The 15,314-nt window shown below is 36.4% G+C and overlaps 3 protein-coding genes across 3 annotated transcripts; 1 reads left to right on the top strand and 2 right to left on the bottom strand.

Moving 5' to 3' along the window:
• The first annotated feature begins 3,382 nt into the window (after positions 1–3,382).
• On the top strand, positions 3,383–5,177 carry PHYBLDRAFT_160087 (hypothetical protein). Its single transcript, XM_018434114.1, has 5 exons — positions 3,383–3,434; positions 3,632–3,794; positions 3,871–4,006; positions 4,068–4,286; positions 4,341–5,177. Exons 1-5 carry the CDS (start codon positions 3,393–3,395, stop codon positions 4,987–4,989), a joined length of 1,209 nt encoding a protein of 402 aa, XP_018286701.1. The 5' UTR covers positions 3,383–3,392; the 3' UTR covers positions 4,990–5,177.
• Positions 5,178–5,286: 109 nt separating this feature from the next.
• On the bottom strand, positions 5,287–6,316 carry PHYBLDRAFT_117097 (hypothetical protein; the record flags this gene model as incomplete). Its single annotated transcript, XM_018428562.1, has 3 exons — positions 5,287–5,385; positions 5,467–6,117; positions 6,176–6,316. 3 exons carry the CDS (start codon positions 6,314–6,316, stop codon positions 5,287–5,289), a joined length of 891 nt encoding a protein of 296 aa, XP_018286700.1.
• A 171-nt stretch (positions 6,317–6,487) lies between these two features.
• PHYBLDRAFT_183146 (hypothetical protein) lies at positions 6,488–15,279 on the bottom strand (the record flags this gene model as incomplete). Its single annotated transcript, XM_018438722.1, has 37 exons — positions 6,488–6,882; positions 7,012–7,440; positions 8,150–8,387; positions 8,481–8,704; positions 8,751–9,106; positions 9,181–9,306; positions 9,365–9,474; positions 9,541–9,593; positions 9,725–9,861; positions 9,931–10,023; positions 10,095–10,163; positions 10,248–10,430; positions 10,492–10,712; positions 10,769–10,779; positions 10,849–10,965; positions 11,026–11,059; positions 11,126–11,236; positions 11,297–11,348; positions 11,414–11,564; positions 11,653–11,798; positions 11,864–12,007; positions 12,072–12,166; positions 12,244–12,452; positions 12,530–12,592; positions 12,672–12,842; positions 12,933–13,150; positions 13,208–13,295; positions 13,382–13,407; positions 13,472–13,830; positions 13,891–13,961; positions 14,020–14,146; positions 14,208–14,272; positions 14,340–14,447; positions 14,507–14,693; positions 14,750–14,870; positions 14,959–15,083; positions 15,194–15,279. 37 exons carry the CDS (start codon positions 15,277–15,279, stop codon positions 6,592–6,594), a joined length of 5,415 nt encoding a protein of 1,804 aa, XP_018286699.1. The 3' UTR covers positions 6,488–6,591.
• Positions 15,280–15,314: the final 35 nt, after the last annotated feature.

Below are 15,314 nucleotides of genomic sequence, written 5' to 3'. Positions count from 1 at the left end.
TCTAAACCTTTGTTTATTATTATTGTATTTTTTTTTTCTTTTTCTTTTAATGGTGAACGGTATCTGTTATCGAGCTCACATCCATCATATGACTAACATAATTCACCATCTCTACAAGCAGTGTTTAAATTCCGCTATTCTGGCCAATGTCTCTAGAGCAGTTTTTGGAATTACATGAAATACGGGTAATTTTCCCTATTGACAGATTAATTGCAAGCTGTAATCCATATAAAGATTAATGGTGCGTGAGAGAAGTCTAACCAGATAAAAACAATCCAGAGAGAGTAAAAAAAGGTATGTTTTCAAAACAGTTCATTCTTATGTATCCACCGACAAATGGTAATGATAAGAATCTTGATCATCGCAGGACAAGATATGCTTCACCCAGATTCTTTGTGATCAGACACCTAAAATAAGCTCAGTACACAAAAGAAAACAATCTTTGATCGCATGTACCTGATCGGTAAGCTTCACCAACCAGTAATATGCAGCACAATTACCTAATTGTCTCCACCTTCTTGAAGCGTGCAAAATAAAGTGTAACAAAAATTACTGCAAATAAAGATGGGGCTGTGCTAATTGATACTTGATATCCACAAAAAAAACAACGGTTGTACTCGTTAAAAATAAGAAAAAGAGAAAGCAATGGAGCTGTTTTTTTTGGGATTTACTAACCTGCTCGTCGGAGCTATCACTATTAAGTAATTATTTCAGGTATTACCTATATTCTTATAAACAACCAAGTAGAATATTCTTTTGGATTTGTATTTCATTTTACTCGATTTCTTTTTGTCTTTTATTCACTTTGTATAATACTATAAAACTATTGTCTTGTATGTTACATATTTTCGCAATAATAGCTCTATTAAGCACAATGTATTTATTGCTTATAAATAGTGGATACAATCTTTCGATAGTTAGTTTAGCTTCTTCCGCAAGTACACAGTGGTATTTTCACATAAATATTATATACTATTTACTATCTAACTTATATCAAATGAAGAACAATGTGCCTCTTTAATCTAACCAATAACTAATTGTTGTTTTTCCTATCTTTAACTAGCTCACCATTTATGTTTTCTAGACCACTGTACTTTATTTATTTTTCTTTGAAAATTGAATATCTCGGCTATCATATACAAAGGAACAGCTTGATTTTCATAAACATTTGTGTTTTCAAATATATATATATACATAATTCTAGGCCTGATATCTGCATCTGTTTGTCGCACTAATTGGATATATAACCAAAAACACAAATATACTTGATCGAGTACCGTGACAAAAAACAATCGATCAATATCATAGCTATATTGTGCTGTATTTTTATTTACTATATGATTCATAATATTCTACGAATGCAGCTTCCCTCTTAAGTATATATATATATATCCGCCAAGTATACAACCTTCTCATTTACAAATAAATAAATACGACCGTGCCTATATTAACTGCTTCAAAATTAATTATATCAAACGGAATAAAATACTAATAAAGTAGTAGTATTTTTTTTCTAGGATATTCCTGGTTAATATCATACTTTAATCATGAGGTCCATACTTTCTAAAGCATAAGTAACTGTTATTTATAAATAAATACTCCAATTAAATGTCGTATTTTCAGTATTTTAACACAATAAAAAACGGTTGTTTGGCTACTTTACAAAGAAAAAAAATCAAAGCATGATCAATTTTTCTTGTACAAGAGAAAATCTATATATCAAACCTATTAGAATATCTGTTACGTAAGACACCAACTCAAAAAGGTCAAAGGCAAATGTAATTTTGCTTTCTACATCTTTATTTACTTGCGGAAAGACGCGAAATTTTGGTGTTAGAGAAAATAACAACAATAAAACAAAGCGTAAGTGCCTCTGATATAGAATGTATTCCCTCCGCTCTAAACAGCCCAGTAGTACGAATAATATAAGATGTTTAAAAGTTGTAATGTTGAAAAACAACATTATTATTATTTATACTTATATTCTGTTCGTCTGACATATACAGCAAATAACACAAGCACAAAACAAAGCACCAATTGTAGTTAATTCTAAGGAATTAAATACTATGTTGGCTGATACCCATCTTATAAAGTCATAATCTGATCCCATGCTTAACAATATTATGTATATAATATATATGTTTCAAAACAAACAATTCATAAATAGAAAGGCAAAAAGCAAACTCTAGAACTCCTTTTTACTTCTTTAGAACATTCCTCAATAAAACCGTCAATCCGGAAGTAAGTCTCCACTCATCTCCCAGAAGATCCAAAAGCACTGAAATGCAGCCATTTTCGTATCATTTGTTCTCTATACTCTAGAATCGCAACTCTTGATGCTAAAACGTTAGAAACTAAATATAGTATTTCTAGTTTTTTTTGTATAGTCTGTATATGTGTAATATCTCAATAGTACTCACATTTGATAAATAATACAGACAGATCTAGTCAATTTGCTTTTCCAAGATTATATAGATATATATATATATTATTTTTAAAGAAAAGTACAAACAGAAACACGGTTTCATATTTAAAAACGGCTTATTTTCTCTCAATTCTAACTACTAGACTTAGGGGTTTAATATAACCTACTAATAAATATCGAATATAATGAAAGATGAAACCATATACATATGTATGCATTTGATATTCTTCGCGTATAGTTTTTTTTAAATAAAGAATCGTTTCCACAACTATTCTCTTTTCTTTACACTACTAGAGTTTTACGCCAAGAAGTCAATATTTTTATACTTTCTCGGTTTCTTATTTGACAGGAATCTCGAAGCCATTTTTAGGAAGCATTAGATTTATTCCAATACCCAAGACAAGAAAAAGCCACCAGACTCTCTCTCTCTCGTCGTTTCTCCTCTTCAAAGATGGGAATCCTTTGTTGCCAAATTAAAGACAAGATTCTTTTAATGTCAAAACAATTACTAAGATTTATGAAAATACTAGATATGCATGCGAATTTTGAAGTTAAAACATACTGCAAAAGCTTTGATTAATCATATAATCGTTAAAGATATCATAGTTAGCCGTTCCGCATGTTTGGCATTAATTAGTAATGATAATAAATTGAGAGATTAATAAAAAGCGAAGAGTTCACAACTTTTTAAATGAACAAAAAAATTTCCTAGACCATCACTCTTCCTCAGTTATTGTTATTCATAAAAATTATGGTGGTTAAGGATGTTGATGTTATTATTATATATAAAGTAAAAGATCACAACCACAAAGCTGTTCCTGCGTGTCAAAGTGCGCCAGCGGGAATTGTTAAGGATGTATTCAAGTCACGTGACATCGAAATTTTTTTGTTTGTCGAAAGTGACCCTTTTTGCTAGTAAGCTTGGGAGACAACCCGTTCCAACTCTCTCTCCTTTGTTGGTCACTCTATGTCCGCTAACGTTTTTGTTCAAACTACCCCCGAGAACCAGGTAAATACCTTGCGTTCTCAATTGGTACCCAAGACCAATTAGAATTTCGACTTTTAAACCAAGAGACACGTCTGCATTTCTGTCCTGGCGCTCTATCGTGGCTTATTAGCTCCACCCCCAAAAAAAAGAAATCGATGGAATTATAGGTGTTGGATGACCATTACTCTAATATTATATTGTGGCACTGCTGATTTTAGATCCTTGATCTGGCATCTTACATCTCTAAGCTGAGAGGCGAGGAGGGTAAAGAGGAAGCTTATGTCAAGGAAATCAAGGCTTTGTTGGCCTCTGACAAGAAGAGTGAAGTCTATACTAAGCTCGCAAAGGACTCCTCAGTACTTCTTACTGAGAATGACAAAGGTAAAGAGGGAAAAAAAGTTAATTCCAGAAATTCGTAATTAACTAGTTAATGAGGATCCCTCTTAATTTGCTTTAGAGGTTGAAGGTGCTTTCAACTTGCTTGTTGTCATCACTTTGAGTGCACCCGAGAACAACCTCGCTGCCTCTGTCCAGGCTCTTGTCGACACATTGTCCAAGACTGAGAGCCAGAAGACTAGCTTGAAGCAAAAGATGTAAGGTTTCTATGAAAATAGTGTATAGAGAATATATTGATAATAACAAGGGTATTTCTAGCTTGCTTAATCTCTACAACGCACTTCCTGTCACCTCTGCTCTCCGATACAACGCATTTGTTGGATTGGTTGATGTGACAGCACAGGCCGACGAATTGGATTCTCTCTACGCACAGCTGGAGCACATTGATCGTTGGGTGAAGCAGTGGGGTATTGATATCGAGACTGAACGCAACTTGTACAGCAACCTCAGCGATAAACTGAGACAGGCCCGTGAAGAGTACGTTTTGAAATACATTTCCTAAAGAGAGACTAACATAGACTACTCTATCAGAAAGCTGTCCCTTGATTTCTTGTTGAAGAAGTTGTCGACTTACAGCCAAGAAACCGTTTCTACAGACTGTGCCAAAGAAGCTGTTACGCGCGCCGTAGACACCGAAAACTTCTTTGCCTTCGAAGACCTCCTCCAATACAGCGCTATTCAGAAGATCAAAGGAACTCCCGAATACGAGCTTCTCAATGTCTTCTTGAACGGCAACCTTTCCACATACAAGACCTTTGCTGCATCTAACCCCACCCTGGTAAAAGACAGCGAAAACAACCTGAGAAAGATGCGTCTCCTTTCCCTTGCATCTCTTGGATCTGATAACCTTGCTAGAGAATTAACCTATGCTGAGGTCGCAAAAGCATTGGATATTTCTGAGGATGAGGTTGAGATGTGGGTTATTGATGTGATCCGTGCCGGTCTTGTTGAAGCCAAGCTGGATCAGCTCAACAAGAACGTTATCGTTCACAGAAGCATCTATCGCGTCTTCGGAAAGGAGCAATGGCAACAATTGGGTGCAAGACTCAACACCTGGAAGGACAGCCTAAATGAGATCTTGGCAATTATCAGCAACGCCAAGTTGATCGCAGGTGGCTCTCAGGGTGGTTCTGCTGTTGTTATTGAAGACAAGTCTGTCGAGGTGGCCACCAAGAACTAATATATATTTTTTTGTAAACAAAAGAAAAAAGGAATCTGCCTGTTTAGAGAAAATCCCACCTTTCTTACTCTTTTTTCGTATCTCATTCTTCTTTTTGTGTTTATCTACATTACCTTTGTCATGTCAAAAATACCGACGGTCAGAATAAACATAAAGCAGCACTTTGCATTTGGTTTCAATGTTGATATAAAATTTTATTGCATCCCTTTTTTAAAATAATAATAATAATAATTCACAAGTTGAAATAAACAAAATGTACGAACACACAAGCACACACGCAATCCAAGACTCTTTTTTTTAAACAAAGGAAAGCTCAAGGATCCATGTACGGCGTACCCACAGTCTGACTTGAATGTTATCTAGTTTTGTTAGAGTATAGTCCCACCAGCACTTCCTCTATTGAAATTTATATCCATTAGTATTATAGAACATATCAAATACTATACACTTTATATGTTTTTTTTATGTTGGTCGTACCGCAGGCTTCTTCCAAAAGACCATTAACTTTTTTGCAGACTCCATAATATTATCTTTGTCTTCAACCTTAAGCTTGACCAGAGACACACTTGTGATGAATGTCTTTTTCGATTCAAGTTCTCGATAAAACCACCTGTCCAAACGAGTGAACCCACAATCGCACAACATATCTACCAGTTCCCTTTCTACTATATTGTTCCCCCTCTTAACGTTTTGTAACATTGAATGAAACACGAGATCATCTGCCTTGAGAAGTTGTCCAGCTGTTTGTTTAAGTTGTTTCAATGTGATTATGTCTGCTGTGCTGGTCAATGGATTAGACTTATCCTGAGGAAGAATAAAGTATTCGAGTTCTTCGCGCAAAACAACAATAGCCTGTTTTGTAAGTAACGAGTATCGGGCCGAATCAAACTGTCTAGAGTAAGCTCCCACGAGACCAGCACTGAATGCTTCCCAAGAATGGTCTTGGTTTTCTTTGGCAAACGTCTCGGCTGCCTCGCTGAAGAATTCAAGGATGTACGAAAAGCATTTTGGATCAAAATCAGATTCACCAACCAGTCCGCTAGTGTCTGTAGGGGCTGGATTTTTATCAGCTGTCAGGACAAAGCCGTTTGGAAAAATGGCGACTAGTAAACTCTCGGGAAGAGACACCTGTAAGATAGCTCGGATGACGAAAAGCCTATTATAGGAAAGCACTATTGGGTATTACCAGGCTGTCTCGCTTAACGTACATCGGAACACCTCTCAGTAGAAGTTTGAGATGAGTTGGAATTGCATTTCCTTTTTGCAATGAATTTGAATCCTGATGAGATGGGTGATCAGGTACTTGGGTAATTGGAGATGAACTCATGATAAACAGATGACCCTCCCGACACCTCGCCTCGAATTTATGCGGCTAATTTATATAAGATTAGAAAAACTTGAATACAAACTCAAGCGTAAGTTTCAATAATGTGCTCAAGTCTCCTTGGTGCACAAGCCGGTCAGTTGACAATAAACTCCTTAAGGTAAAGAATATCTTAAGATGGACAAAAGCGTATGTATAGATGTTTATTCCATAATAAAAGTGAGCTATAAAAATAAACCCATTGCGGCCCATTATAATCCCCTTGATTTTGGATGGACTTAAGCAGAGGCGGACTTCTGGATGGAAGATGTTCTGCGTCTGGCGATCTTGCGATCCTTGGTCTCCTTGACGCGCTTGGCCAACAATTGCTTGTACTCGGCCTCGGCCTCGCGAGAAGACTCTGCTCTTCTGCGCTTGATAGCGGTTCTGTGTCTCTTGCGCTGGAGAGTAAGAGGGGTGACAAGACGCTGGATCTTAGGGGCCTTGGTGTAAGACTTCTTCTCGGCGTTCTTGGGCTGGACCTCACGACGAATGACATACTTGCGGACATCATCCTCCTTGCTCAAGTTCTATACATACATACATACATATATAACGATAACATATTTAGCAAACCAAAGCTTAAATATTATCACTAATTATTTCTCTCTTAGTCGAAATAATATCCCTTTTCTATTCATAGTTTTTCATAAACTTACGAAGAACTTGCGGATCTTGGAGGCACGCTTGGGACCAAGACGCTTGGGGACAGTGACATCGGTAAGACCGGGAATGTCCTGCTCACCCTGCTTGACAACAACGAGAGAGAGAACGGCAAGGTCGGAGCCAACGATGCAACCACGAACAGACTTTCTCTTGCGCTCACCAGTGCGGCGAGGACGGTAGCAAGAGTGACCCTTGCTCAAGAGGAGACGGACACGGTAAGGGAGGAGGACACCCTGCTTCATGGGGAAACCCTGCTTATCGTTACCACCGGAGATACGGAAAACGTAACCCTTGAACTCGTCACCGAGAGCATCACCAGAGACTTCCTGGGACATACGCTTGTCGTAGAAACCACGGAGACGACGCTCATCATCGATTTCAATAAGCTTCTGGCAGCCGGTGGCTGGGTTCGCAATGTTAAGCTAAATTGAGAGAATTAGATAAGACAGTTCACTGTAATGGTTTGTTGATGTCGAACTGTCGATGTGATGATGGATGTTAAGTAAGAGGATCGTGTAGCTGGTGTAGTATGTAGTATAAAAAAGCTATTTTTTGTTTGTTTTTGATATCCTCTCTATCCACTCAGCCAGCCAGACATCCATCAATCCATCCATCCATCCATCCGTCGTGTAACGCGTTCTCTTGTGGTTGCATAAAATTAAATGAGGTTGTATACCTTCATGGTAGCTGCTTCAAAGGAACCAAAGTAAAAAGAGGGAGAGCCATGGCCAGAGCCGCAGACTTGCCCCGATAACCAGAAACAACGGGCGATTAGGCCACATTACTATATTTGGTAATGTGATCACAGACGCCACTTTCCACGTGCAGTATTATTGAGAAGGCCTCAATTTTAAGGTTGAATTTGGAGTCATTTAAAGATTCGAAACGTATCGTATTAACCATTGGCACCAATAAGCTTTGTATTTTTTTTTGCCAAAGTTGATAAAGTGTAAGGGATGGTATTTGAAAAGTACAGTTTCTACAAGTATGGCTCGGAACTTCAGGCACAGTTTCCTGAACTACCATATTTGTCTTTACTAAATTTAAACTTGTTTTATTTACTTTTTTGTAACTATTCCAAATTCGGATTTTATGAAAATGTGGTCTAGTTTATGAGATGACTTTGATTACACCATCTCTATCACCACTTATCACCATTGGATAAGGCACCTCTGTCAAAATAACATCTGTAATCGCATCTGTATGATTGCGCATCAAATGATGCTGTTGAATAACTGCACTATTACCACCTGTTTGTCCGGTAGTACTGAATCCTGTCCGTGCGCCGAGTGATGCTGACGATCCATGGTTGTTACGTTGAACATGTGTAAATTCATAGTGGAATTTTATCGATTCATGAGTGTTTACACTACAGAAATTTACACAACATTATAAGTTTTCTCTCTCTCTCTTTTTTTTCAAATTTAAAGCAATTCTTGATTTCTACCTTCCTCTATCTTACCTATATCGAGGTTTGGGCTCTTCCATTTCAAGTCCCAAAATTACACATGAATTCTCTACACGAGGAATATCCCAGAACCGCAACTTTCGATCTGATCCACCAGTAATGATAAACCTACAATCTGATGGGGATGCAACTGCTCTGATAGAATTTTCGGCAAGGTTTGCTTCATTGCTTGTAAATGCTTGAGACATGATTTCAGCATCTGAGGGTACTTCAAGTGCCTAAACAAAACATTTCATAGTATGAATATAATTAGTGCTTTATCACAAAATAAGGTGGAAAATGAGTATGTTGAGCTGAATTTATATTCCTTGCCTTGTAAGCTTCCATAACGACGCCTGCCGTCTTTTCATCCCCAGATTTTACAGCAAATACTTCGACACATCGCAAATCCACAATGTCCCACACAGACACTTCGTTGCGACCGGCCGCAATAATAACTTGTTTACTCTCTGCTTTAGGATCATGATTTAACATCATTGTACTGATCCTGCTCTTGCTGGGATGTAACCACGAACGCAATGGAATCTGGAATCGAAGGTCATAGAGAGTCAATATGCCTCTAACTGTACCAACCAACAACCAGGTGTGAAGGCGATCTGTCACCATGGATGTTATGACACCTATTTCACAGACATACATATATGTAAAAGATGATTTAAGCACAGGATACTCTGATTTTACAAAAGATAATTACCATGACTTTTGGGGTTCTGTAGTTTCCACACAATCTCCATAGTCAGCAAGTCCATCGCATAAATATTTCCCTTGGTCGTTGCGAACATTAGGAATGACTTTGAGCCAGCCATAGCATTAGATGCGTCTAGATTGAAGAAATTAGATTTTTCTCTCTATTTGTTTTTGATAAAAAAATAACTTACTGCTCGTAAAATGTTTAATCACTAATGCATGCTCATCGACCAGTTGGTGTTCTCGAACCGTAATACATTTACCAAACTTTAAACCCGAGGCAGCGTTACGAATATCCACCCTTATAATATCCAATACAAAAACATATCAATAAAATAATTCATGCTTTGGTAAAGTATGAGCTTACCTAAACACGTTAACGCTACCGTTATCAGAAGCAGCGGCAATGCAATATGTTTGCTGGATAAAAGTAATACATTTTATACGACCACCTAAATCAATGAATACAATAAATACTTGAAATAATTGACTATTGTTTACTATTCCAACTTGCCTTGCTGGTTGTAGGTTGCTCTTGACCTATTAGTTACATTCCTCTCTAGGCGGGAACAGTCCCAGATCTTTACTGATCCGTCATCTGAGCACGAAGCAAAGAGCAAATTGTCCCATGATATTGCTAATTGGTTAATTGCAGCAGTATGTTCTGTGAAATGAGCCACAAGTGTGCCTGCAATCCCAGATGGTAAAAATTTAATAAACTATTTTCAAGAAAACAAGAATTTATTTTCTCGTATACCTTCAGGTTTCCAGTTGCTAATTGTTCTGAAAGGAGAAGTTCCTTGAGGAAGGCGTCGCATACGCTTCATTACCGCTGGATCTCCGATAAACTCTGTGTAAAATGTTCCACTCACGTAAATAGACATAAATTGAAAAGGAACACAAGCTATGTTTAATTTTTACCTGGAATATGAGGCGAAAATGCATCCATGGCTACACTATGAAGTAATCCCTGGAGGTGACCATATCCGACTAGAAAATACATGCATATTGCTTATATAAAAAATCGTGTATTTGGTTTGTATTGTTCTTTTTTGTATATATGTGGTTTTATACCTGATGATCCTCTAGATAAGGTGTTAGCGGAGGTCCTTACAATGCCATGTACATTTTCGAGATCAGGATCAGATTTATTCTTCGTAGTTATAACTGGTCTCAGCTCAACTCCATCTGAAGCACCAATAGATACGGTGTTTGCACTCTCGGTGTCTTCCACGTATTTCTTTTTGTTTTTTGAACCTATTTTTGAAGTTAGTATATTATATAAGACATAACCATATTTTTTGCTGAATATAGAAACCTTTTTTGCGATTAGCATTTGTATTATGTATATCCATTCCAAAGTTATATTCAGTAGGGCTTGGTATTGGAGAAAAGGATTGCTTATTATCATTATCAGAGTCATTTCCTTGTGAATTGTACAGTAAGGCTTGTACATGAGGCTGACTTGCAACCCGATTGAGTTTACAGTCATCTTCTTTGATATGTTGTGGAATAGATAGTTTGCTAGGCAAAGTCTCCCTATATTAATATATCAGCTTCCATACAATCTATAAAGTATACTTATAAAATATTACCTTTCAGGTTCCTACACAAATTATCACTATGGTGTTAGTAATTTTGTAAGTATATACAGCAAATTATATGCCTGACTTACTGCTTTCAATATTGTTTTGTAAGATTTCACATTCCATACATGAGCTTCTTGTGATAGATCAGGCAGAAATACTGTCATAGGTGTAACTCCAAGGTTTTTCAAGAAAATTTCTCCGTTCTATTCGATAAAGAATACATTTAATTATAGCGTATAAAGTTAAATAATATATAAACCTACGTCTCTGACAAGATCATCCGATGCCTTTGGCCGACTAATAAACAAAGCCATTAAATTAAGGCTATATCCTAAATAACCATTCATTTTTTGTGCCCTTTACCTTAGCTTAGATTGAGACACCTTGTAAATGTAATCACGCATGTATCCCAGCCTTCTCTCATCTTCGACAGACATACCAACTTTGCGAAGACGTTCAATGAACATTTCATCCCTAAAAGCATAATTTTAATCAGTTCTCACAGCTCATACCTCCTTTAAACGCAAAGCTTACTCTTCAGATTTCTGTATTTGATCTTCTGATAGAGAACTAGAGAATAAAGATCCTTGGTAGAGATTTGATGTCAATATAAGTTAAACCAAAAAATAAAAAAAAACCTTTAGTACTAACCTTGTCGTATTTTCATTGCTGGTCCAACTATAGTTGACTTTGACGATGATCCCGATTGGTTTCTCTTGTCTTGTTGTGGTTTCCAGAAAAGTGAGCGTATGGATGCCTTGTTTGCCCATATGATTGCTTGCTCATATACTTGCCTTGGAAGCTGTCATTTTTTGTTTTTGTTTTTACTTTTAATTTTAGATGTATGTATATATATATTTCCGAGTGATATTACTAGCATAAGCTCTTACAGGTGTCTTTATGTTTTGTAGTAAGCAGGTTTCGTTGACTTCAGAAATATCAGATCGTAAAAACGGTTTTAAAAGAGGGTATATTATGCACCACAGGTCAGTTTGCGGAAGATGCTTTGCAGTAGAAGAAATAAATCCAATTGCACCTAAAATAAATTTATTAATCAATTGATCTAATAGAATCCAATCAGTGCGCTCTAAAAAATATTACCGTATTGAATCCAAACACTCGGGTGACAGATAAGAGGTGCGATTATACCCACTAATTCCCATGATTTCATCTTCTCAAAAAGATCCAAATCTGATAGACTTGTCAAGGAGTTCAATACACTCTCAACCACAAATTCTTCGGCATCTGGTAAAATATGTTGTTAGAAACGCTATACAAAAGCTTATAAAATAAAAATGCAACACCTTACCTGTGAGTGCTTGTATCATCAGAGGCAATATATATTCTTCAAGGCTTCGAGAGCCGACAAAAGTTCCAACACCCTTGATACTTTCAAAAAATGCGCTATAGATATTACAATATTTAATCAGCATATTGAATATATATATATATATATATAGGTAAACTATAAGAATGTATACCTTCTGAGCATCCAGTCCTTATCATTGAGGTAAGTAATCATGTGACTTAACAATACATCATTTGTTTTTTGCCTTCCAAAGAATCCACACAAGCAAGTAATGTTTGTCAACAAAGCCCGTTTAACAGAGCTCTCGTTATCGATCAGAAGCACTGTTACTTGTTCTTGAATAACAGAATGAAGATCGTTCAATGAAGAGTCATAAGCAGACTACATGAATTTTTAATTTTTTAATTTTCTTTCATTAAAAGGTCCAACATTGCTTAATATATAGCAGAAATAGTTACCTCAAAATCCAGGTCTTCTGTGTCCATATCTGTTAGAGGAAACGCGCTATCATTCTTTAAGAGCTAAGAAGGAGCATTTATTGTTATCTATATTGTACATATTCATACACACACCAATAAAGTTACTATTTATTGCATTTACTTGTGTCATCTCGAGAAAACGAAGAGCAGTCTCTGCCAAAAGAGCTATACAGCTTGCATACGTTGTTCTAACAAGTACATCTGGGTCTGTTGCAAACTCTCTGACACTTGGCAGAATATATTCTGGAAAAATTCGTGCATTGATTGGTGAAATAGACTCTACCATACACAGCTAGAGGTTTATATATAGAAGAAAAATTATAAAGGTTACTTATATGTACCAGTCAATTGTTTCGAGCCCCAAAAAATGATTTTGACTTACTACTTGTGTAAGGGTCTTTATAGCATTTGCACGGACAAGAGCAGTTTCATCCGACAAAAGAACCATCAGATAAGGTACTAGCCTATCCAGTTTGACATCATCCGGAAGATTCTCTCCTAGAGCAAGAAGAATATCGAGAGCTTTCAACTTTGAGCTGGGATATGAAGTGTTTCGAATAAGAGAACAGACAAAAGAAAGTAGGATCAAATAACCATGCTCTATACATGATCAGCAATTAGTAAGTGTGGTGTCTAATATATTTGCACTATATTCACCTTCTGTTTTGTTTGAATTATTGGGTTTAATGGCAGATGTATTACTGGGCTCATAATTAGGTATGTTAAGCGTAGGAGGTAAAATTATCTAATGTTTTTTTTAAAAAATAATAGTAATAATAATAGTATCAAAATATAAAATTGCTACATCTTTAAAATACAAATAATACGTACGGCTGATGCAGTTGTGCTTGCCAAATCTGAATCCAATAAGATAAATATAATTTCAATATATTGGCTTGTAAACTTTTCTATTACAATTACCTGATATCGTTCGGCGACGTAGTCCAACAAATCTTGGCTCTTCATCAGATGAGTTACTGCTATCTGATGACCCTGATAAACGTTTAGTGTATGGGTCTGATAGATTCTCATCAGGTTCACTTTTGAAGGATACGTTGTAAGTGATTTTGTCGAAATCATTGTGGATATGCTCGATTTTTTCGTCTGCGTCAGTCTTTCGTTTACTGCTTGCGATAGTTCCTGGGAGTGCTTGTGTAAGAGACGATAACGTATCAATGCCTGAATGTTGTTGAATAGATATGCTGCCATTATTTTCTGTTACAGAGTTGATATATTCGTGAAGAAATGTGTCGAAATATTTCGGGAATGCCTTTCCACGCCTATAATCAGTAATATAATCTGGACTTAATACATGCTTATAAATGCGTCAAGACATGTACCATTTTTGTAAGTACTGTTTGGCTGAGTATCGTTTTGTTGGGTCTATCTGAATCATATGGCGTATCATGTCCTATAAAGATGTTCATATGATTACACTTTTGTTTAATGAAAGCATATGTAGAATTTACCCTTATATGTTTGTCTTCGATCTTGTTAAGATTCGAATCTGGTTTGTATTCTCCGCTTCGATATTTGAATAGTTGTGATAGTGAAAATATGGAAGTGCCTTCAAGAAAGAGCTCTGCAATGACACAACTAGTTTTGGATAATGAAATTAAGCAATTTATTATGTACTGTGTATCTAATTAAGGCTTACCCAACAGAAAAAATGTCCATTTCAGGTGTTAGTTCACTAACATTATCTTCAAAATCCACATTTTTCTATTAATTTTAATAATGTTAGTATGCACCAATTTTTTCTTCTACAAAATAACAGTAGTTGATCTACCATTTTTTGATCAATAGCAGTTCCGGCCTTGTAGAATCGTTCGGGTGCAATATAACAGCTTCGGCGAGATGACATATCAAAGAAGAATGAAAAATCGGCAGGGTTGTCCTTTAAATGACCGATTAATTTGATCCCGTCTTCCAAAATTGTGCTATTCTATTTCTTACTTCTGGAAGATATGTAGGTTTGAAGGATGCAAAATCCACGATGTATGCCCAATTCCATGAGGTTACCAATACATTCTCTGTTTTTATATCTCCATGATAAACGTTTTTCTTATGTGCCTCTGATATTCCTTTTAATATCTGATAAGCAATCCATTTCTTCTCTATCAAAGTCAAGAAAGGACGTGTACTATCATAAAATAGTTAGCCGCTTGTTATAGGCAAGTAAAGAAATGTTTGACTCACCTAATTCGATCATATAGACTGCTGTAGAAATATTGGCGCACCATGTAGGCTGCTCTTTCGGTTTCAAGTATTCTCTGAGACATAAATACATTGGGTACGTCAATAAGAGCATCATATTCCTCTATGAAAAAAATAAAATAAAATAAAAAATGTATGATACGCATGAGCCCTGTCGGAGATGATAATGATTACAGTACATAAAAGCTTACCTTGAAGCCTTTTCACATAATTTTGAAGAGACATGTTCAATTCAGGCTTAACAAAGATTTTGACTACAACCATGCCATCTTTGTGTCGTCCTCTAATGGTCTTCATGAAACGAGCATTCCCAATGCTGAATATTAAATAGGATGGGTCAAACGAAAGTTCTTTTGTAGGTACTGTTGCTGTTGTTGTCATTGCTGTGTGTTGCATGTTACTTGTTGCATTGTTGTTCTGAATTACCTGCGCTCATAGTATATGTCTCCCAACTCGCTCACATAGCTGTCAATTCCTGCAATTGCAGTGATGCTAGATATCTTATTTCCCATGAGGTATGCAGTAGAGATTGCGGTGCAACGAAAAT

This window comes from Phycomyces blakesleeanus (assembly GCF_001638985.1).
Source record: "Phycomyces blakesleeanus NRRL 1555(-) unplaced genomic scaffold PHYBLscaffold_24, whole genome shotgun sequence".
Lineage (NCBI taxonomy): Eukaryota > Fungi > Mucoromycota > Mucoromycetes > Mucorales > Phycomycetaceae > Phycomyces > Phycomyces blakesleeanus.
The sequence above is the reverse complement of the archived record's forward strand: the minus strand, read 5'-3'. Positions and strand labels throughout refer to the sequence as shown.

Bases quoted from the DNA above. Each gene is read 5' to 3' on its own strand.
- PHYBLDRAFT_160087 (XM_018434114.1), top strand. From the start codon at position 3,393: ATGTCCGCTAACGTTTTTGTTCAAACTACCCCCGAGAACCAG. The intron at 4,007-4,067 runs GTAAGGTTTCTA...GGGTATTTCTAG, and splicing joins ACTAGCTTGAAGCAAAAGAT to CTTGCTTAATCTCTACAACG. The intron at 4,287-4,340 runs GTACGTTTTGAA...CTACTCTATCAG, and splicing joins CTGAGACAGGCCCGTGAAGA to AAAGCTGTCCCTTGATTTCT.